This window comes from Eublepharis macularius, chromosome 5 (genome assembly GCF_028583425.1).
Source record: "Eublepharis macularius isolate TG4126 chromosome 5, MPM_Emac_v1.0, whole genome shotgun sequence".
NCBI classification, from domain to species: domain Eukaryota; kingdom Metazoa; phylum Chordata; class Lepidosauria; order Squamata; family Eublepharidae; genus Eublepharis; species Eublepharis macularius.
Genome location: NC_072794.1, coordinates 57,181,700 through 57,206,500, shown reverse-complemented (window position 1 = coordinate 57,206,500; position 24,801 = coordinate 57,181,700). Strand labels below are relative to the sequence as shown.

At 39.8% G+C, this 24,801-nt stretch overlaps 1 protein-coding gene across 2 annotated transcripts in view; it reads left to right on the top strand.

Moving 5' to 3' along the window:
- The first annotated feature begins 3,726 nt into the window (after positions 1–3,726).
- PKN2 (protein kinase N2) overlaps positions 3,727–24,801 on the top strand; it is a 73,099-nt gene continuing 52,024 nt past the window's right edge. The window contains exons 1-2 of one of the 2 annotated variants that reach the window (XM_054979623.1): positions 3,727–4,027; positions 9,170–9,295. In XM_054979623.1, coding sequence (XP_054835598.1) covers positions 3,977–4,027; positions 9,170–9,295 — 177 coding nt within the window. In that variant the 5' untranslated portion in view covers positions 3,727–3,976. The remainder of the gene's footprint in view (positions 4,028–9,169; positions 9,296–24,801) is intronic. The other variant, XM_054979624.1, reaches the window with a different exon arrangement.

The window sequence follows — 24,801 nt, the reverse complement described above, 5'->3', positions numbered from 1 at the left end:
CACATCAGGGTAGTTGTGAGGGGAAAAACAAATATATGTTGCTTAAACAAAAGTAGAATTTATTTATAAGAACATAAGCTTGATGGTTGCAGAGCTGTGATAAGCATATTGGTTTCAGAAATAATTATATCTTCTTGAAGGTACATTCACAGACTCAGTCACACAGACTAATTTCCACACAGATCTTCACTAACAGAATAAACTTTCATCTCATCCACAGAGACATACATTCACTCAATCCTTTTCACACAGTTTGCCTGATGTAGACAGAATTAGGCTTTCAGGCTTCCATTCAGTTTGCCTCTCTGGCTCCACACAGTTTTCCTGACTGAACTAGAATAAACAGCACACTGACTAAAAAACTGCAATTCACTCAGCCTCTGAGGATACAGCTACTGTCCAATCAGAACAGACTCCTTTCACCCATCCAACCACCTCTTTCTTTCCTCAGAGTCCTGCATTTAAACCCACAGTAACAAATGTTTTTAAAAAACCATATCAGCAAGCAGAAATAAAATCCAAACTATTTAAATGCAAAACATTATAGCCAGCACTCCAGTGAACCTGCTCAAGGCAACTTGAGTGAAACATGATAAAATCATAAAACAGCAAAAAACAATTAAACAGTTTTTAAATGCATTTGAAGAAAACCAGACAGTGCATATAACAGCATAAACCATTTAGCAACCTAAAATGAATCTCATAAAACAGTTCTCAGGCTAGAAGCAGGCTATAAAAATAATTTTAAAAGATTTTAAAACCCTTAATTAAAAGCCTGGATTAAAAAAGGAAATGTTTTGACTTGGCAAAGGGTAGGTTCCAGACAAGCCTCGAGGGGAAGCCATTCCATAGCTAAGGTGCCACCACTGAAAAAAGCTGTTTGTAGTCACTACCTACCTCACCTTTGCCAGTGGGGGCATAGACAGCCTGGCTTATGAGGAAAGTCTTAACTAGCTGGCTGAACTGTTTCCTTGTGCATGAAAAAAGCTGTTTGATGGGGTTGATATATTTTTTTAGACTAGGGTTTCCTTTGCAACTGGATTAGGTCATGTTATAGTATAGAGACATAGGTACATATGTCTCTCTACACAAGACATCTTACACATGGATACTCAAGTGAAAGATCTTACACTTGTTCTCCCATTGTGGATACACATGCACTGCTAGGGAGATGGAGTACAGTTGAATGTAAGACCACACAGAAAATAAGTCACTTGATGTCCCCATGTAGATGTCTTGTGCAAAAAGACTCTGCGTCAGAAGCTTGATTTGTCAAGATGTTAGGAGGCAGGATAACTTCCTTTCCCCAACAGTCTTCACTATTTTCATTGAGACATCAATCAATCAATCACCTTTATTGGCATTAGAAATAATTGTCCAGGACATTGCCACCAACATAAAAGAATCAAGGTGAGTTTTTATGCAGACAATAGTTATATCTGTAATGGACTTTTTACATTCATTTGGACAAAGTCTCAGTGACTACAGTAAAATAGTTAGGCGGCAGAATAATATAGTGATATTGCCCTTTGATTACTCAATTGTAGAAAACAGATTTGGCTTTTATTAATGGGATGATTGGCAGAGATCCACTGGTTATTTACCAGGGACATCTAAAAAACTGTGCCAAAGCAAAATCACAAATTGATCACTAGTTTACTGATCACAGCAAAATTAATAGTTGCTCAACACTGAATGGGTATGAGTGCCTATAAAAAAATGGCTTCTGGGATACTGCCAGAATGATAAATCCCACCCATTACCTGGGAACACAAGGAAAAGGAAGTGCTTGGATAAATTTCAGTGTAAAGAACAAAAATGTATTACCTAATGGAACGTCAAAAACAATACAGAATTCTGTGTTTTTCCAAGTGATTTTTCCATTGATGGAAAGTTAGATCAGTGTTGTTTTCTCTTACTAATACTTGTACCGTGCTTAGTTTGTTTTGAAGAACTTTACTATCATTACCTGTTTATCAGACCTGAAAAACAAAGTCTCTTCTTTAAAAAAAGCAATAAAAAATCCTAGTCATGAATAAATATCAGGTAAATCTAAAGTTAGTATTTCCAATTAAAAAACAGCTTCTAGGTAGCCAAATTGATCCAAAGTCAAATGCATCAACCCTACAACTAAAAAAAAAATTGCTGAAGAGTTCTGAAAAACTCAAATGCTTGCATGCAGTTTAGTGTCATTTGGGTTGGTCTTAATCAATAAATCATATCAAAACTGCCACTTCTCACATATTTCTTCATGTCTTGAGGTACTTCCAGTACAGAGCAAGTTACCAGATTTGGGTGTGTGCTTGTGCTTGAGGATGTTTTGCCTGCATGTGCACAAAGACTGTCCATGTCCTTCTGTGTTTGGTAACTATGGATCCCCCATGTTGTAAGGAACATAAAAAGAGTTCTGCTGGACTGGGCCAAATATCCTCTAGCACAACGTTCTGTCTCCAACAGGGTAATCAAATGGATGCTTCTAGGAGTCTAGTTGTATTAGCCGGTCATAGCAAAAATAAATAGGATTCCTTTGGCGCCTTAAAAATTCATTTGTTAACTTTTAGGCTTGGTCTACACATGCAACAAAATAAGGTGATAGCATTCTGAAATTGTAGAATGAGCTGTAGGGGCTGTCACATTTTTATGCTTCCCCCTATAAACATTACCAGCACATTAAAAAAGCACAGCAGGACGAAAGTGCTTAGCCTTCATATACTGTGCTAGTTTTTCATTTATAGGGAATTATTAATGTAGGGAAACTTTGAAAAAAGTACACCCACCTTCAACAGTATATTCCACCATTTTTCTCTATGGGAAGTCTTTAAATTTTCACAGGATTTCTGTTTATTTATGCATCTAGGACGCTCATAAACTGGCTACAAAGGTCACTGCCACAGTGTCAGTTCTGTCTCCAACTTGTGATATTCAGATATGCTGCCTCTGGACATGGAAACTCAATTTAGCCATCTGGCAAATGGCAGCTGATCAAAAAGTTAATGCCACCCCTTTTAATCTCCGTTTACAGAAAAAGAGGGAAGGATAGTACATCACACTTCTTCTCCAGCCATACATCCTTTTTGACAACCCTAACAATAGTCTGGTGGTACCTCAAAGCCTGATTATTCCCCCATAAACTCTTGTGCGCTACAGTGCATCAGATGCAAAGAGGTGGGCACTAATGGCAGGAAAACTTAGTTATTCAATGTTAGTCCTTAAGGACTAACGAAACAGATTCCGGTAAATAGCCTGTTTCGGTCTGCAACAGAACTGCAGGACTTGAGTCCAGAGGCACCTCAAACCAACAAGATTCTCACAGTATAAGCTTTCGAGCGCCCAAGCAACCTTCTTCAGATATCTGAAGAAGGGAGATCTGACTCGAAATCCCCTGAAAATCTTAATTAAACAGGAGTCCAGTATCACTCTAAAGACACATAATTTATTCTATCAGAGCTCACTTTCGGACTCAGGAAAAGCTTGGGCTAGAATTAATTTCGTCCTCTTCTAAGGTGCCACTTGACTTCGATTTAATCTTGCAGCTCGTGACTCGCTCGGCCTCTAAAGGCCGAACCCCTCCGTCCACCCACCAAGAGGGGAAAAGGCCGCCCAGTGAAGCCCTCTAGCCCCCGCCGCCGCCCTTCCCAAGTCACGTGCTGCGAGGGCCGCAAAGCGGGCTCGCTTTTGCGACAGGGTGACAGCCAAAGGGTGCGACAAGGAGCGGCGGCGAAGGAGGCGGGCCCCGCGAAAGGTGGCGGGGTGGAGGGACAGCCGGAGAGGGGAACGGGAGGAGGCGCGCACGGGAGCGGGAGCGGCGCGGCGGAACCCCCCTCCCTGGCTCCCTCCCCCGCACGTGAAAGTGAGCGGAGGGGGCTGCCGCCGCCCGAGGAGAGCGAGCGAGAGCGCGGCCCCTTGGCCCTGGACCCGCCTCCCCACTGGCGGCGGCGAGAGCAGCGCCCAGGTGCTAGGTCCGGAGCCAGCCGCAATGGCGTCCAAGGCGGCGGAGAGGGAAATTTTCCTCACAGACCTGCAGCAGGTAAAAGAAAAAGGCGGAGGCTTTTCCCTTCCTGGCTTCTTCGCTCCCTCCTTTTCAGGCCTCCTTGTGGAGGAGGTGGGGCCGCCGCCCCCTCCTGGCGCAGGCCCCCGTCCTCGCCTGCCTCACTCCCCACTTTCCGGTTTAAGCTTCTCTTCCTTCTTCCCCGATTTGGGGCGGGGGGCGGGGTTGACGCCCTGCTTTCCGAGTTGTTTTAGTTAAAAGTAGAACTCTTATAAAAGCATCTTTTCTCCTTTCTCCCTCCTCCATTTAGCTGAGGTGTGAAGGAAATCTTTGTGAGAGGACTGATGAGAATCTGTGCTTGTGTGTTAGCTATGCACCTAAGAATGGCTCTTGCCTACTCAGAATCTTATTTCTTCCTCTTAATATACAGGCCTGTTTCTTATGTGATTTTTACACGTCCTCTTACAGCCCAATCCTGTGCAGAATTAGGTGCACCTAAGCCCATTAAAGTCGATAGATTTAGATGTGCCAGATTCTACCTAGGATTGAGATGTTGACCATAGAGATCCTTCTATCTTCATTTCCTACAAAGTTAATTTTTGCCAATCTCTTTTTGGAAAATGAAATATAGGGTAGTAAAACTTTTTTTTCCTCATTAAGAGGCTTAAGGTACAGGCTCTATGTAGGGAGACAGAGATAAATAGTAGTGGAAGTATTGAGGGGTGATACTGCTTTTTAGGTCCATAAAGCAGCAGCATATATCAAACACTAATAATTGACATGCATTCAAAAACTGGTTTCCTTTCTGAGCAATTTCCTGATTTGGAAAGGTTGATTTTTACAAAATTGTAAGGGTTAACATGATTGGTTACTTGTAGTAAGACTGTGATTAATGCTTCAAATTGTACCTGATGTTATCTATCATAATAAAGATGCACCCATTTTGAATCATTATTTCCCACATACGAGTAGGAAATGAAAGCCAAATCCACAGGTACATCTATTTCCTGTGTGTGTGTATAATATGCTGGTGTAACATAATAAGTGGTAATGTAACCATGTATTTGTGACTGTCAAATTGGGTGTACAAAGAGTAGATGTTAAGTATTCTTCCCTGCTTAAGTATACTGTGTAATGGGAAAGTGACTGGAGGGGAAAGCATAGCCTGAGAACTGAAGTTTAATCAGTGCCATATTCAGTGTAGAGAAATGATGATCTTATGTAAACTGTCACATTTTAAATCATTGTGGCGTTTTACTGATACAGTATAGTATTTGTGATTAAATAACATTGATGATATATTCTGTTTATATTTCTTCTAAGATTTAAAGTGCATATGTCTTATAGAAGATTATGTTTTAGTAAACACCCTTCATATATACTTGGTGTTCTCTTTATAGTTTTTTCTTTCCCGTTTTGTTTTTCCCTGGAAGAAGTCAAAATATTTGGTGTGAGAATTCTTTGCCAGTTTTCTTGCTAACACATGGTATTACAAAATGAAGCATATTGTGTATTTCACACGTCTTCTGTTTCCAAAATAGGATATTGCACAGAAGACAGAAAAAGAGAGGATGAAAACAAAAAAGCCAAAAGTAAAACATTCAATTCACATTAACCCAAACTGTTAAAAAAATCAGCAGTAGCCCTGTTAGAAATATCCCTTTCCAGAGACAGAACAATAATTCTGTAGCACCCTTCTAGTGATTCCTGAGTTACTGATGCCTCTTAGTCTGCTTTTGGCCAGGGTATCCCAAAATGTGTTTTTCTACCTTTCTCAATCAATATGTATATATATATTACTTAAAGCATATCTACAAAAGTGAAAATGCCGGTAGTAGAACATATTGACCCATGCAAGCAACAAGGCAGATGTAAGAAAGCTTAGTTTCCTTAACCATAGTTAGGAGCCGGGGAGCATCCTATGGGCTCATATACTTCTTCCTTCCATTTTTAGCTTATTCTGTGAACGTTTTCCTTTACTTCTGGAGTTACATGTGTGGTTAGGGTTGTGTCTGCACCAGCATTTTGTGTCGACCATAGATATGCTAAACATGGCTGACTAGTTATACTCAGGTATGGAATTAATATGTTAAAGATTGTAGAGAAGCCTGCAATCAAAGCAGTGCAGTTCTGTGAAAGGATGTTAAGTTCTTAAAATGTTAACCAGTATAATAGATCCTAGTGTAAATATAACTATAAAGTAAGTAAAACTTTCATCCTTGTATATGACATGATATCCTGTATGTTTTCTAACAGTGGGCACTGTTTAAAAAATGCAGGAAAGAACAATTGGCTTTCATTTTTACTGGCCAGAATGTGTTCCTTGTCTTTTTCTGTGTATATTGTAAGTGTAGCAGAAAGGGAGACTGTTATAAGTATCTTTTGAGTCCCTATTAGGGAGTAAAGTGGGATGTGAATGAAGTAAATAAATAATGAAAAGCTACAGAGAGATAAAATAGAAGTCTGAGAAGAGTTGTCTTCTGAATGGCACTGTATGATTACACATACAGACACACTTTACGGATGGTTTGTTTGTGGTTCAAATAATTTTGTGCTTTTGTTTCAGTTCATGTAGCTCAGAATCTCAGATTAATAATATCTTGAATTGTCGATGCTTTTTAATGCATATTGTGTTTTTCTAAAAAAGTACTCTAAAAGAGGGGTCCTCATTTGCAGTGATATTGATTCTGATATGGAAACATCTGTTCTAAAATATAGAGCTTAATGTAGAATATTAGTAAAACATTTTCATGTTTTTATGCTGTTTTAAAAGACAGTCCTTCACTGCTTCACAGTTGATATACTTCGTAATTAATCTGATATTGTGTTTGTCCTTATTTAGGCAAGTTGGTCCTTTCTATGAAAGTTTGAGAGATTCCTTTTTAACTTAGTTGAGATTATTGGTAATATAAAATGTTCCTGCTCTCCATCTCATGATACAAGTTCAGTATGTAATTGAAGTTATCAACATTTGGTAATATGCTTTTCTTTGTATTTTGTAAGAATATTACTTAACAAAATAACTCTTGTCAGTAAGATGAGTAATAATATCTTTGCTTTCTAGATGGTCATCCTTTCTTCCTTGATTCCCTCTATTTATTCTTAAGACTTGATTCTCTTCCACCTGTTAGGCCAGTCACTCAGCATTTTCACTGCAGGAAGCCCTCCTTAGCATTCTACTCCAGTGAAATTCTTCTGAATTTGTTCTTGGACAACAACTACTGTTCTTAATACGTTGTCCATGGGCTACCTTATCAAATGTTATTTGGTATTACTTGTAAACTGATGACACCGAGTTTTTACCTTTTACCCCAGTTGTTTCCTAAGTCATCCTGTTATACATCTGTAACTACATGTTTGATAGTTATACTTAGAGCAGAACCACAAGTGACAAAAGGCACAGATTGGACACTTGTCTGCTTCCCTCAAGTTTTGGTGGGAAATGTAGGCATCCTGGTCTCGCAGCTTCGCTCTCTGACTGCTGTCCAATGGACTTTTCAACTGTCACTTGTCCAACATTCCGCCGAGCGGCCTACATTTCCCATCAAAACTTGAGGGAAGCTGACAAGTGTCCAATCTGTGCCTTTTGTCACTTGTGGTTCTGCTCTTAGACACCTCACTGCAACCTGGAAAAACCCTTCTTCTATATTTACTGACCACATCCATTGACATAACTATCACCTACCCTGTTGACCAGGTGTGATGCTGTGACTTTAACTTTACTTTCTCTTTGACTGTAGGAAACACTGGTGTCACTTCTTCATGTACAGCATTGCAAAATAATGGCCACATACACTTACAATGGTGATACAAATATTATTAATAGAATAGGAATAAGTAGATGGTAATATTGAAATCAAATACACTGATCCATTGAATCAATAGATAAAGTGAGTATCTTAAGGATGATTCATTCATTCAAGAGAATGCATAGATCAGTCCTAATCTGATGCAGGTGCTGCTTATCTTGATTGCTGGAGGAAGGCAGCAGGCTTGATTCTTTTAGCAAGGAAGGCAAGTGTTGGCTTGGAATCAAGTCCCGGAACAAAACATTATTCACACTGTCATCTTAATGCGGAGGGAGGAAAAGGAGGGAGGGACCAGCCTTCCTTCACTTCCCATCTATCCCATAGCATAATCCTGATCCAAAACACCCCATACACTATTATGCTGTTTTACCTCCCCTCTTCTCAAGTACAAACAGCAGTGGAGGCTCAATCAGAGCTTTCTATTTATGAATAGCAGCTGCTTGCTCTTGTGTAAAAGGCAAGTGGGATTGAGCCACTGAGATTGCTTTAAAGGGGAGAACTCCAGCAATGCCTTTGTTGCTTCTTCTCCCTGGGAGGAAGATGAGATTGAAGAAACTTGCCTGCATCTTGGCTTAAGTGGGAGTCATCAGATAGTAGACCATTGTTATTGTCCTGCCAGTCTTTTCTCACTTGACCTTTATTGAAATTAGTTATGAGCCAGTACGTACTTCCTTATTAAGAGTGCAAGGTGTATGAATTACCACCACCACTCTAGTATTGTAAATCTGCCCACTGATCCATTCTACAGTCCAAGAATTCTACAGTCCAAGAGATTGTTGACATGAAGACTTTGTACTAGAAGGATATTCTGAATACTTGATCTTATGTTAATATAATAGCTTGCAAAGGTCAAAAATAATTTCAGGGCTAAGGAGTTAATGTCTAGGTACAGAGCTGGTTCCAGGTTTTTGGTGGGGGTCTGGTTTAGAGGATACCCTGCCCACCATGTCCTCTGCTTGCAGTCCACTTAAGGCCCATCTACCAGTGTGTCCCTTCCCCACCACTTGTTCATCCATCCTTCCCAACCAGTTTGCTGTCTTGGAAGCCCTCCTATCATCCATTCTGCCATCTGTAGGCACCATACACATAGTTTTCCCATGGTGGCACTGTGCTGGGTGTGTGATCAGTGGCACAAGTGATGGGAAAGTTTGTGAATGGGTGGGTGGATAGTGGAATGATGTGCAGACAGGTGACATGTATCTAAGGGTGGTGTAGCAGGCCTTGCCAGAAACCATTCGGATAGAGGTCATCAACTAAAGCTTCCAGAACTGTCTACATTCAATAACCCAGCCTGAAATGAGACTGAAAGGGGTCCAGAAAAGTTGTATACTCAATTCATTTATATTTTTGCTTTCATTCTTCTGTTCTGTAGAAGGAAGGGCTTTGCAACTGGAAACTGCACACATCCATGTGTGTAGATCTCTACATCTCATATGGCTCTCCAGACGTGGTAGCAGGAACAGTCCCAGGATCTACCCCCACTATATGTAGCCAAAAGGTGAATATCTAAACAGTTCTGTAGTATAACCATTTGCCTTACCTGAGGGAGGGAAGGAGAGAGTGACACAGAGAGAGAGCCATACCCAGGTGGCTTAGTGGAGGAAAGCCCACCTATTTTTTTTGTAGTACAGCAGTGTGAAGAGCATTATACCTGTCTCCTGAACAATTGTCAAACAAGTATGTGGCAGCAAGAATGAGAAGTCTAAAAGACTTTGGTCATGGGGAGCGAGCATACATGGCAGGCATAAAAAGCCGGTCTCATTGAAATTAGGGAGGATGTCTGTCCGGTTCCTTACTAATTGGAGGAAGTTCTCAGGACAGAAGAGTAATTAAGTGCTAGAGAAACTAGGCCTTGGCCTCTAACTAGTCGTGCTAGGCAAACCAATCCTGATGCCTGGTTACACATAAGAATAAAATTACTGGTATATGCTTAATATGGCATTTCCAGTCAGAATAGGAATTATCTTTGCCAGCTACATAATATTTTAATCAAAATGGTAGGAACTGTTATTACAAGCTAGTGTGTTACCTTTTGGATTCTTTAATACAAAAGTTTGTATTTAATAAGAAAAGCTTGTCTGTGTGTTCACATCTGGGTTGTTAACACTTGTTTGCATGACAGAATGTGGCCACTATTCTTTAGTTAACTGGAGTAAACAGGAGTTGCATGATGATGCTATAGGTTAAGCATGCTCTTAATATCTAGCAACCATAAAAACTAATCAGGAGCCCCCCTCAGGCCATGCAAGAGTACATAAGAGTACTACTTGCCTTTTAAAGCATGATATTGGTGTCAAAGAATTTGAGCCATTGCAATGGAGAATGCAGTAGAGATCTTAAGAGTTTGTTCAGATTTATATATTGGAAGAATAGTTGGGCAAACTGTACATTGTCTGTTTTTTGGATATCACCCACCAAATGTACCTGATGCAACTTTAATTTGTGACTTTGAACAGTATTCTGTGCAACAGTGAAATCTTTCTCCGGAGAGCATCGCTGCAGAGAGGCAATATGCAGCTCTGCACCCAATATCATCGGGCATGAGCTTCTAATCCTAACAAGGGAAGCTGGCTTCCCTAAGCAGGCAATAGGAGGTGGCTTCTTCATATCCTCAGACTTGTCCATATTGAGTTCCATGGTGTTTCTGGTGCTTTTGCACTGGGACATTGTTCTTCAGCAGGTAGACAGGACCCAGCTTGGGCACCACCTTTTAATTTTTTGCTGTTGCTAAGGGATTTAATTTTTAAAGGAAAAATAATGAGAAGAAATTAAAGAGATAGTGACAAGTGTGTACAGTAGAAACTTAAGGGTGGCACTAAATATTATATCTAAAACATTTGTATCTGCCCTTTCCCAAATAACACAAAGTAGCAGACTTCAAATTTAAAACAATTTCATTTTTTAAAAACCACTATATTGTGAAACCAGACACAGCCAGCACATTAAAAACATGCTTAGAGATTACAGAATCAGCTACAAGTTGCTATCCAAAAATCCCCCAACTGAGAACCTTAGTTTTGTGCTGAGAAAAACTTTGTTTTCTTCCTGGATCCCAAGGGGCCCAGGGTATAGCTGGAAGGCAGAGGATGCCATAGTCTTGCTGAAGCTCAGTAGATATGGGGCCCGGTCAGTAGTCAGTGGAAAACCTCCTGGGAACCCTGTGCACCTTGCCTTGGGTACTGTGATGGAACTAAGGTGGGATATAAATGTTATGATAAAGTTAGCCATGATGCATTAGCCATGATCCTTATTTTGGGCAGTCCAATAATCTAGATAGTACTAGAGAGTGGTCCCTATCCAGCATGGGAATTTCTGATTGGGGGGCATATACATTAATGATAGAATGTGGCCCCTTAACATCATCTGTAGTTTAAATTAAAAAAAAAAAGATGCCCCAGTCCCAGACCATTTAGTGTTTTAAAACTCAAAAATAACATTTTGAATTAGAAATCAGATAGTAAGCCCCTGCAAATGGTGTTAAATAGGAGATGCAGGCTCTAATTGGGCTACTTCTGTCAATATTCTAAAAGTGGATGTGAAAAGACTGGAGGTTTCTGGCACAAACAATACAAATACTTTTTTTTGCTGCTTAAAAAACAAAAGAAAAGGGAGATCAACTGGTAAAATTCAATGCAGAAGGAAAGAAAGAAGTAATTTTGAGGGTTATGGATCTTTCTACATTTATCTGATGCAGGAATATTAGCCAACATAAGGTACATTATAAAAAGATTTAAAGTCATAGCTAATGCAAGCATGTTTAGTTACTTATGTAACTAATTTTATTTCATGACAAACTTATAATGAATTAACTGATATTTTAAAACTTGCACTGGCTTTTGATATGTTCTAAAGTTAGAAGCAGCCCTGGAAAAGTAAGAGTAGTGTAAATCAAGCATGCCTGACTTCTGCTGTAGCATTCTTGAACTGCTGCCCATTTAGAGCTCTGTAATCTCCTTTAATGGAGACATGTTTTCTTTGATAGCAAGTTTGTTTGTTTGGTAGTCTGAATTTTAGCCCCAAGATGGTAATTCTCTCTTCTAATTTTGTAATTTCAAAATTGCCAAGTTAAAAAAAAATCAGATTTAGTTCTCTTATTATGTTATGATTTCATCAACTGAGTTCATTTTTTGTGTTGTGTTTTAAATCTGGAGTAGTTGCTGAGCTATGTTAAGTACATAGATTTGAAGCAGCATGAATAAAGAAAGTTTCTACAGAAGTTTTTAATGTGAATTCTTGAAACTATAATTGGAGAAATCTGTAAATACTGTCCTATCACTGGTGAGAATTATATGGCAGGTGAGAGTCAGCCCTCTGTAAGCCAAGTAAGGTCACCATCTTTTAGGAAGAGCCTTTGAATTAAAAAGAAATGTAGATGCCTGTTAAAATAGTACTTTTCTACCATTTTAAAAGGCTTTTTAAAAAGAGATTTAATAAAAATGAAATTAGTTTGTGGCTTAGTCAAGCTGGCTGGAAATTTGAGAAATGTAAGATTTTCCTATCTTGCAGTCTTATACTGGCCAGTTGTAACTATTTGTTTACTTTAAACATTTATATCCTGTGGCTCAACTAGTTCAAGGTGGCTTGTGAAAGTGAAAAAATTAATCTCAGAATCCATTATGTTTATTTAAAAAAAATTATGTGCTCCCTTTCCAGAGAACCTACTTTAGGTAGCTTACAAAGTGAAATGCACAAAAGTAAATAATAAAAGTTATTACCTATTAAAACTCCAGCAAAAGCATAAACAGCTTTAAACCAGTCTCATAAACCACTTCTCAAGCCAGAAGCAAACTGTAAAAACTATTTTAAAAGATCACTCCCTTAATTGAAAGCCTGGGTTGAAAAAAATTGGCCTGGCACTTGAAAGAGAGTAGAGTAGGTGTTAATCAAGCCTCAAGGAGAAGAGTGAGGTGCCACCACTGAAAAATCCTTGTCTCTGGTCCCCCCTGACTCACTTCTGAGGGTGGGGAAACAGAACAGAGCTTGTGAGAAAGATCCTAGCTGTTGACTGAACTGTAGGGAGGAGGTGATCCTTCAGATACCCTGGCCCCAGGGTTTAGGGTCTGCAAACTAAGAACCAGCACTTTGAATTTAAAAATAATGCAATATCTAAGCCATACTAATAATCCCAGACACAGATTTTGCTGCCAAGATGAGAACAAGTAGATGTCTAGAGAGGTGGCATATACATTTTCTAAATAAATAAAAATAGTTTCCCTGCTAATTCTCAAATGATGCCTGGGAGAACAGGCCCATTAAGCAAATTATAGCTAGTGTTTAAAGTTACTTGTCTTCTCCAAATTCACTTTTACCATCTCAAGGTGCTTTTGGAGGAGGAGGGGTGCCATTATTTCAGTTCCTTCTGCTGTTACAATCCTCAATATCTCTTTTTTGCTTGAATTGTTTTTGGATCTCAGCTTTGCTAGAGAAATCATCTGAGCATTTTTTAAAAAAAATCTGTACCTGAATTAGCAGTAAATAGGGATTAATTATTGAGATCAAACTTAATCCATGTTTTTAGGTATTGATTAGTGAAGCCAAGGAACATAATCAATTGCAGCCTTTAAACCCAAAATATGTTGCTGTTCTCTCATGAAACTCAGAAGCAGATTTTAGCTTTTCTTTCTCTTATGCTAACTTTCCTTACAGTGTTGTGTTACAGATATAATGTGATGTATTGTAAGAGGTTGGAAAAATGTGAATGAAGTAACTGTTCTTTCTCTAGAATGCAAAAGGGGTAGCTACATGCTACTTGAGAATATAGATAGCTTTTGGTTTTTTTAGATTTCAGTTTTGAACAGACATTTTCCAGGTAAGGTGAGCGTTGAATATATACTCAAATGATTTGCAATATGCCTTTATTTTTAAGGGGGTAGAGTACTTTAATTTACACATATACCAATAACCAGCTGGTATGGCTCAAAAGCTGTAAGATGTATTTCAAGTTTATGCCACTGATGCCTGTTGTGGTGAGGTTGTAGGCGTGATAACATTAGAGACTGTTAGTGAACTGTATGGAGCATGTTTTATAGAGATAAAGGGACAAAGAGGAAGTAATTCATGCCTTAAAAACAGGCGGCATGCCCTTCTGTCACTGCAGGAGGAATAAAGGATGATACATTGCTTGAAGAGAGGGCACAGTGACAGATGATACACAGCTGGAGGCCTGCTCTTATTTAACTTTAAAAAAAAGGCTGTGGAGAAGAACCAATAGGGAATTTCTTTTGGTGGATTTTGAAAGAGGACTAGGTATACCCCACAAACTTACCCTGAAGTAATCTGTTTGCCTTGCAGTCAGCTAACGAATCTGTAGTTGGGGGAATTGTACTTTATATTTGTTGGCTATTACCCTAGACATATGTGCCTGTTTCAGCCACGGTGAACTTCATCCCCTTGACTGCTGACATGGCAATAGAATAATCTACATTGAGCTTCACTTGTACAATTATCTCTGCATTTCAACACCTACTCCTTATATTATGTTTTGGCATGACACAGTTGGTCAGTAAAGATGCCATTAATCAGACATCTTCATTACTCTTAAAATATTAAATAATGGTAATTTAAAATGACTGTTAGCTGCCTCAAATGAGTAAGAGTTTAACATTAAAAAATCTTAAGCTTTCATCAAAATAATTTGCAAAAAGTAGATCCTCTTATGGTTGCTTTAGAAAACATTTTGCAAGTAAGTTCATTTTTTCTTTCTGCAAAAATAACAAATGTCACTGTTTTGATTTTGAAACAGTAGTGCAAGGGCAGCCTGGAAAACAGACTCTTGTTTAGCAGGTTTGACAATCTAATAATCTGTTCCTTTTGACCACAGTGACCAGAGATATCAGAAATACCACAAAGCTTTCCTGTTTGACAAATTTAATTCTGAAGCAGGACTTGAAATATTACAACTGACAATGCTTAAATACTTCACGCTGGCACCTAGAATTTGAAAATATTTTTTCCAGCATGAGATTGAATTGTTCAAGTATGCTTCTATTTTCAATTTTTTCCCATTTAAAAGAATCAATGGTTGTAATTTTCCAGTTGAGAAAAAGGTTCTCACAAACTTCTGTACTGTTTACATTTTCCAACATCTTCCAACAACTATTCTTCCTAAACTGTCTTGTAAAAGTAATGGTGCTGTACAGTGTTATGTGTCATCATGACCCCCTCTGACCAGCCCAGTGACTCTTCACTTGGAGGACTCAGAGGAAAATCCTGAGGAGCCAATGGGATCAGGAAGGGCCTGATGCTGCAGAGATACTTGCTGACCATGCTGCAGCAGTGCCAGAGGCCAGGCTGCCAGAAGCTGCAGGTGAGCCTTTTCCACTAGTCACTGAGATAACCACTAGGCCTCTGCTAGGCAGGACACAGAACTGGGCCCATAGCTCCCAGGACCCTCTCCCACTCTGCAGGAAAATGCAGTAGTGGAAGGCCTAGGTTGAGGACCCAAAAGAGGCAAAGTGCCAGACTGGCTGTGCACAAGCTCCCTGTAGATTCAGAGCAGAGTGCTGAGAGTGGTACTTCCTTGCAGTCTCAAGAGCTTCAACACCTGCCAGTGACTGTAGATGAGCCCAATTAACAACCAATCTATTTAGGCTGAGGTTCAAAAGGCTGCCTTGCTGGATCAACCAGTTCAGTAGGCACAGGTCGTGTGCTCCAAGCTCCCTGGCTGCTGCTCCTCGCTCCATTCTGCACTCCTACGTCTAGCCTGCAAAGCCAGAGGCCCTACTCCAGAGGTTTATAGACCTGGCCAGCCTTCAGAGTTCAGGACAATGTAGGTTTTCCAGAAAAATTAGAATTAGAAAACCTTTCCATAAAATTGTTTGATTTTCTCCCACCTTTCTCCCCAGTGGAGGCCCAAAGTGACTTAAGAACCATAAAGTTTAAAGAAATCTCAGTAAAAGGGCCAAATATTAAAATTACTACATATAGAACATAAATATATATCAGTATACAAAAATGCATGTTTTTATTATAGAAAAATATAAAAACTATTACAGGCCCAAATATAGCCCCAGTTCAGATTAAAATCATACAAAAAACACAAACAACAACCTTATGCGACCCTGACCAAACTCATTTTGGCCATGTGGCCTTCAGTGGTCAAGCATAGTAATTACACAGTAACTCCAGACAATGCAATCATATGACAATAATTATTAAATATTATCAATATAGAACCAAATGGAATTATGTTCCAGTTAGTATCAATAACTCAAGCTTCATTTGGAATCACCTTCTTCCCTAGTCACATATGTGTGTCTCGGGTGGTAATTCAGTTGTGTACCTTACTGTTCTGGTCCAAGAAGAATCAGTGTTAAATGCAGTCCAGAGTCACTTAGTGGTGTGTAGTGCCACTTTGTTCTTAATTCAATTTGGTTTGAGTTAAGCCCCGCCCCTTTTGTCCTTTTTTGACCCAGAGTGTCTGACATCATTCTTCTGTTCACCATTTAATCCTTATGACAACCCTATGAGGTAGGTTAGGCTGAAAGTGGGTCATCCAGCAAGCTTCTGTGGCTTTCTAAACCACACTGGCTCTCACTAGGTCCCCAAAGCAACAAATATTTTGTCCAAAATATATTATTAGGAAAAATAAACAGCTTGAGCGTGCTTTAAATATTGTATTCAAACAAATTCAGTGCTTTATCTGGAAAGTGTTTTTATTGAAATGATACTTGTAAAAACATAAAGACAATATAGCAAGTACTTCCCTTTCATTGTTTAAATTCAAGGAAAAACCTAAGGCAGTGGTGGCTGTTGACTCGCTACTTTTAGCATACCCAGAGAACTGAACATGATATGCTGTGGTCATGTTGTGTACCTATTTGTTTAAACAGAATTTAACTCTTGTCCATTGAGGTCACTGGGGCACCTCATTGCTTGGCATGCATGATTTGATAGTTCTATATCAGGTTGGTAATTACAGTAGCCCCTTTTATCATGTGACAGAATTACAGCTTTTGTTTGGCTTTGATCTACATAACCAGTCAGGGGAATTTATAATTTGATTATTTATATTGAATGTATTTATGGTTTTATTCCCACCCTGCCCCTGACTCTGGTTTACAAATTAATAATATAAGAACTCTCTCTGAGGTCCTAGGGATAATCACCTCAAAAACATTAATTATACCTTTGAAACTGTGAAGTCTGGTTTGGGTCAAAACTATTGGGAGTGGAGGGGTGAGCATATGTGTACACGTGTGCATTTTCCAAGCATTCTGTTAAATATGAACAACTGCCTACTAATTTTCTTTTGATGATTTGACAAAAAAGCTTACAAAAATGTAAGAGCTTTCAGATAAGCATGGGGCATTTGCCCATTACTATGAAAGAGCAATACCAGTTCTCAACCCTGTTGTTTTTTTTAAGTCCACTAAAAAGCTCTTAATGGGGTAGTTCAAAAGTAATGGCCAGACCAGTGTGCCTAAGCATTGGGCTTCCTTCCCCCACATGTTCCTGTAATCGGTAATGTAAATGCATGTTGTTTTTGAAACCCTTTTAAAATTCTCTCCAATTTACACAAGTTGCACATACGCATCATGGTGTTTGCTACTTGTTCTGACACTTGTTCCATGCCACCTTCTACAGTCCTGCACCTAAATTGCTGGTTTTCTGCATTTCTAGATTTTCTGTGGTATTTGTAGTTGCATAAATATTGGTCAGGATCGTGCACAAATTGGGGAGGGGGCAAAGTTGCTTAACTAGCTATACCACAGATGTAAATAATACTTATTTCTTACAAAAACCCATTTGGGAGAAGGGTATAAAGTAAGTAAGTAAATAAGATCATCTGACTATAGAATTCTATCCGCATCTTACAGAATGGGAAGGTGTATGTTCTAGATCTAAACCTTTGTTTTAGAAATCTTTGCTTTGTCTTAGTATAGCCATTTTAGCATTATTGAGGGTTTGGAGAGAGGCACTGGTGGCATGATCACAACAGCTCCTGTGGCTGACAGCAGTTGTAGCTGACTGACTAGTTTCTACCCCCCTTCTCCTTAAATATTGTTTCAGTAAAGCATACTTCAGATGGAGTATATTAGATAACAGTACTGTGTTGACTACGTTTCCTGAGGTATCTCCAACGTACCTTGAACGCTGCCAAAAAAAAAGTATCTGAGGTACTTGCAAAGAGAAGGGAAGCCATACAGTAGAAGTGAGAAAAAGACTGATTGCCCAGCTGCCACCAGCCGCAGCAACAGCCTCTGCAATTTAACAGGCGGTGGGAGGGGCTGTATGTTAGAGGTAGAACATATGCTTGGCATTCCAAAGGTCCCACTTTCAATCCCTGACATCTCTGGTTAAAAGGATTGGGTTGTAGATAATGCAAAAGACCTCTGCCTAAAACCCTGGAGAGCTGCTGCTAGTCTGAATAAACAATACTGACTTTGATGGACCCGTGGTCTGATTCAATATGAAGCAGCTTTGTGCATGCATGTGTATTCTTTGCCTTGATTGTATAATTCAAGCTAGAGATATTTTCAGAGTGTAATGCTTATCTTTGTATTGAAGGTGAAATTTAGGAGCTGCTGAATTTCTGACCTTCAGAGGGAGTAGTTTATGTTGGCTTTATTAGTGACAGCTATTGTCACTGTTCCACTTTCTCAGGATTATTCCTTTAAAGTTGGGAGTTGGCTATGAATAAACTTTTTCAGATTGGAAAATGAAAATATTTCATTTTGTAAGAGTCTTGGGCAGGGGGAATCGGTTCAGAGGTGATTTTTCAACCATTCTTGCAGATTTCAGGAGATGCTGTAGGATGTAATATATCTCCTGTTTGGAAACAATAGAGCGACACTTTTCAGACCTTGTTAGCTTTGATTTTTTTCTGTTTGTGACCTATCTTCTTTTGGAAGAATGTTGTTTGAAATCTTAGTGCTGAGGTTCGTTTTGAATTCAAGCCTATCCTTTGAGCAGTGGCTAGCAGTGTGTACTAAATAACTATATATAATGTCTCAGTACACACAATTTTGTATTGAATACACCTATTTTATAATTTTAAATCTTCTGGAGAGGTAGAAATATTCATGTATGAGATATTCCAAGAGCTCCGTCAATTATACAGTTTGAAAGGGATGGAAGGCTTCTTACCAGGTATAATTAAAGCATAACCTCCTACTCTTTGAAAATATTGAGATATTCAGTATCTATTAATAGCAGTGCAAAGCTGGAGTTGCTGGGCCATGAGGGTTACTGCCCCTCACTCCATGTATCAGTTTTTGTGGAGAAGCATGTCTGCGGTTTTATTCTAATGGTCTTAAATAGTAATGTTCTCACTATGACTTGTAAACCACCTTGAGCCATGAGGAAAGGCAGGTTATATTTTATATAAATATATAAATATTATAAATATTTTAATAAATAATTTTAGAGATCACAGGGAGCTGCTGAGGGGAAGGCAGGTGAGATGGGCTTAGAAGTGCTATACAAACAGCTAAAGGACTGTGAACGGTTAATTCTTCACAGAAACAGAGAGCCATGAGTGACAGGCCACACCAAGGAATCTGATTGGGTAGCATGAGCTGAACAGACAAAGAATTCTGAACTGAATAGTAGGAAAATAGATTTTTTATTTTTTACAAGCCTTTCTATATACAAAACTCTTTACAGATAAAAATTGAAAGATTGGATGGCTACAGATGATTACAAAGTTAGCACAGTTATTAACATCAAAAAACCTTAATTACACATGCAAGACACTTCAGAACTTTAACATTAACATCATAAGAACCTTAGAAAAAGTTTACAAAAGCTTTAGAAAAACCCTAAAAATCCTATAAACGCTATAACCCTATTAAACCACTATAAAACTATTCTAAACAAATTATAAACGTTACACTATAAACATTACAAAGCAACACCTCTCAATGGACAGGGGGATTCACCTCCCTATACCACTGCCACCTACTCAGCCATACTTTCCTCTTGGATTCCTTTTCTTCCCACCTCTGTATTTTGTCTAAGTATGAGGTGATGTACCGTACTGTGTCCAAAAGGGGTACCTTTTCTTTGCGTATATTTCCTCTTGTCTGTTTCTCATAATGTTGCTTATGAAGAGGAGGTTCACTAGGCAAATCTCAGACCAAGGAACCTTATAGAGACTCTGAGGAGTTAGCCGTGTTAGTCTGTAGTAGCAAAATCAAAAAGAGTCCAGTAGCACCTTTAAGACTAACCAATTTTATTGTAGCATAAGCTTTCGAGAATCAAGTTCTCTTCGTCAGATGCATAGTACAGAAACTGGTCAAATATAGAAGAGGAGGGGAGGAGAGAGAAGATGCAGTTAGGGGGGGAGAGGGAGTGTGCAACCAAAACATTCCTTTGCTAGTAAATGTAAACATCTCCTTTTGGTGTCGTTTTGGGGTCAGTTGGCTTGGGTGAGGCTTCAAAGGAGTTTGCTCTGTTAGTTTGCAGCAGTGAAACAGCTAGACCATCCAATTCCTATGTAGTATAAGCCTTCGATAACCACAGCTCTTCCTGTCAGATGCATCTGACAAAGAGAACTGTGGTCCCCGAAAGCCCACGCCAGGCGCCACTGGGCTCCCCCAGAAACCGCCTCTGTAAAGGAAATCTGTTACCTGTGATAATGTGATAACCATTCATAGTCCCTATTCAGTCCCAGCTTGACAGAGTCAAATTTGCATATGAATTCCAATTCAGCAGCCTCCTGTTGGATTTTGTTTTTGAAAGGTTTCTGTTGAACTACAGCGACCTTTAAGTCTTTGATGGAATGTCCTGGTAGATTGAAGTGTTCTCCCACTGGTTTTTGGACGTTTCCATTTCTAATGTCAGATTTGTGTCCATTTATTCTTTTGCGTAGAGGTTGGCTGGTTTGTCCAATGTACAGAGACGAAGGACATTGTTGGCACATGAGGGCATATATCAGATTGGAGGATGAGCAGCTGTAAGAGCCAGAGACAGTGTAGTTGATGCCATTGGGTCCTGTAATTGTATTCCCTGGGTAGATATAGGGGCAGAGCTGGCATCTGGGTCTGTTGCAGGGCCTGGTACCTGTGCTGGTGACTCTGCTGGCCGATTCATGATTGTGGGTGAGAAGTCGTTTAAGGTTGGGGGGCTGTCTGTAGGCAAGGAAAGGTCTTCCACCCAGGGCTTCTGAGAGAGAGGTATCATTTTCCAGGATGGGGTGTAGCTCACTGATGATACGTTGGAGCTATAGGTGACAACCAGTGGTGTTCTGTTGTTAGTTCCTTTAGGTTTGTCCTGGAGCAGGCTATTTCTGGGTACTAGTCTGGCCCTGTTGATTTGTTTCCTCACTTCATTTGGTGGGTACTGTAGTCCCAAAAATGCTTGTTGTAAATCTCTTAAGTGGGAGTCTCGATCGAGAGCATTGGAGCAGATACAATTGTAACGTAAGGCTTGGCTGTAGACAATAGACTGAGTGGTAGGTTTAGGGTGGTAGCTGGAGGCATGTAGATATGAGTATCGGTCTGTTGGTTTCCTGTATAAGGTGGTATTTATCCGTCCATTATGTAGTTGTACAGTGGTGTCCAGGAAGTGTACCTGTTGTGTAGAGTGGTCCAGGCTTAGGTTGATAGTAGGGTGAAAGTTATTGAAGTCCTGATGAAATCTCTCAAGGGCTTCCTTCCCATGGGTCCAAATGATGAAGATGTCATCCAGGAATCTTAAGTATAGTAGTGGTTTCAGTGGATGGGAGCTGAGGAAGCGTTGCTCCAAGTCCGCCATGAATATGTTAGCATATTGTGGTGCCATGCGTGTGCCCATGGCTGTGCCATTAACCTGTAGATATAAGTTGTCACCAAATTCGAAGTAATTGTGAGTGAGTATGAAGTGACAAAGTTCAGTGGTGAGGTGTGCTGTGGTTTTGTCCAGGATAATATTCCGTATGGCTTGCAGTCCATCTGCATGTGGGATATTGGTGTACAGGGCCTCCACATCCATGGTTGCAAGATGGTGTCATCTGGTAGGTTGTCAATGGACTGTATTTTCCTGAGGAAGTCAGTGGTGTCCCGTAAATAGCTGGGTGTGCTGGTGGCATAGGGCCTGAGGATAGAGTCCATGTATCCTGAGACTCCTACTGTGATAGTGCCTATTCCTGAAACAATGGGGCGTCCTGGGTTACCTGGTTTGTGGATTTTGGGTAGTAGGTAGAATCTTCCTGGTCGTGGTTCCTGGAGTGTGTCCGTATGGATGCATTCTTGTATGTCCATGGAGAGTGTTTTTAATATTTTATTGAGTTCCTTTTTGTATTGCTCCGTGGGGTCAGAAGGTAGTATTTTATTGAATGTTGTGTTGGAGAGTTGTCTTTCTGCTTCTTGTATGTAGTTATGTTTGTCCATGATGACAACTGCTCCGCCTTTGTCAGCTTCCTTGATTACGATGCCAGAATTATTTTGGAGACTGTTTATGGCCACAAACCAGGTAACCCAGGACGCTCCATTGTTTCATGTTTTTACATCAGGGACCAGCCTTCCATCCTTGTCTCTGGTTTGCCATCTTTCTTTGATACCACCCCCTCCTGCATCAAAGGAGCTTTACTCAATTCGGCCACTTTAGGCTTCACTGCGGTCTCTGAAGAGTCCTTTAGATTAACCGGGGGATCATGTTGGTGAATGAGATCTTCTCGTTCCTTTCCTCTCTCCTCTGCCTTCCCTATTTCCATCACTATCTTTGGTTCAGGTACCTTCTTGTTCCTTCTGTACATCCCCTCCTTCCTCTGTCTCCAACTCCACCTCTAGCTTTGGATTTTGTGTCTCTAATTCCATTTGAGTCTCCCCCTCCCCTTGTGGTGGATCCTCCAGAGGTTGCTGTTGACCATCCCTCCTCCATTTCACAGATCAGTATTGTGATCTCATCCTTCAAATATAGCTCCTTACTCTTTAGGTGCGCCTCCATGTCTCCAGATGCATCCTTCTGCATGGAGCGGTCATCCAGTATTACCTGCAGTCTCTGTTTGACGTTGTTGAGATGGCTTTGCAGCTCTTCCTTTGTCATATCCCCCATGTTTCGGAATTTCTGCTCCAGTGAGTCTTTCCTGGGTCTTTGTTTCTCTTTTCTTTGCTTCTTCTGCTGATACGTTATCCTCTTGCTTTGTTTTGGCCCCTGAAAATCCCTCTGTTCTGATGGGGGGAGAACAAACGGTTGTTTTTTCCATCGTAAGCTCTTCTCTCAAGAGGTCAAAATGATTGCTTCTCCCTTTTGTCATCAATATGGGGCTGTGGATCCCCTGCCTTAACTGATGCTAGGGAGAGGGAAGTCTGATTTCAGCCGCAACTGAGAGGAATTTAACACAGACGGGAGAACTGGGGGAAAGTTGGCGAGGAGGTTTGGGACTGGGTATAGACTCCCTTTCATGCTGAAGAAGGGATAGATCTTCTAGTGAGAGGCAAATTTCCCTATCCAATCAAATAGGGAGTTAGCGCTGAAGAGTGAAGAAATCCCTGGTCTGGTGTGGTTAGAAACTGTCTTTGGAGACATTAAGAGTTAGTTACGGACTCAAGATGAGTACTGTTGTTACAAGAGAAGGTATTGGGGTAATGGAAAGAGGGTACCAGCCTTCTGAAAGCCCAAAGAGTAAGAGAATACTCAAAGAAAATGTAGTAGGGTGTTTGGGGAAACAGTGGAACAAAAGCCTCTCAACATAAAGATTTAAGCAACTGAGAAGAACTTAAGAAACTCTCATTAGCCTGAAACATTAGACCTTAAGTCTGTGCATGTACTGATTTTATCTCAGAGATATCTGTATTGAGTTTTCTCATACATTTTCAACCCCTGATTTAACCTGACTTTCCCTCTCTGTGATAAAGTATTTTGTTATTAGTGAATTTCAAAATGCCAAGAGAGCATTTAAGTTGGTGAAAAGAAGGGAAGTGTCCTCGCAGGGAAGACAAGCCACTGAATGCCATGGACTCATGGATTGTAGGACCCAACTCCATTGTTTTAAGAGTTCTGTTCCAAATGTCTGTGTGAGGTACAGTAGGAACTCTAGAGCACAAGATGAAAATAGAGAATGGGTCAGAATGTGCTGTGGTGATGAGGATAGAGTCTTGACAAGGGAATGAACTGAAGGCTTGGAAAGGGGATCTTTGAAAGGGACTTAAAAGAGAGAGTATTAAATAGAGAAGAGGAAAGCTGTTACCACTAACATATTCCTACCAGCCAAAGCTCTATGCTATAGCAAAGTAACTGTTCGTGCAGTCAGAAATGTTAAAATGTAACTATAATTTGTATATCTTCCTTAATTTACAATATTTCTCTCACTCTCAAAACGTTACAGCTCTCATTTTGGTTTAGTCAATGTTATGCTGCATACAATGTAGATACATCATTTCTGTTAGGATGTTCCCTGTAATGATCTTATTAGATTTATACAGGGCAGGTATCAAAGCAGAAGCCCTGCTGTATTCTGCAGGAGCAATCTAGGACTGCAGGGTTTATGTAGTCTTGTCAGCAAGTGGAAATTTGAGACACTTGTTTAAACAGAGATTGATTCAGTTTACTGTTGCGGTACTGGAATCCTGATGCTTTCAACTCAATGTCAATCTCTCTCCAGCAGGGGAAATACCATAGACTTTGATCTCTCTCCCACTCCTCTTCATGTATTTTGTGCTACATATTAGCTACAAAATTCAGTTGTCTCAGTTGGTAGATTATTTGTTTATATGGTTCAGAGGGGAAAATAGTTTCAACATTCACTTTAGGCAGGAGGGATAATGTATTTGGAAAGGATATATAATGCTATATCTGTAGCAAATTGTCATTATTTTTCAGTATGTGAATTATCAGTCCATTTTGAATCTGACTAAGAAAGGTAGCAGATGTAGAACTTTGAGAGCTATGATGTCCAGGAATGCATTAAAAATTGGTCATATTGCTGTCACTAAACCCTTATGCACAACAAATCTTATAACCTATAAATAAAAAATCTTTTGAACAAAGGCTTCATTCAGACTCTTGCTATAGGAGTAATTGGGACAGATCCTAGATAGATCTTTCCATGCCGTCACCTTCCTTCAGCAGTCCACTAAGATT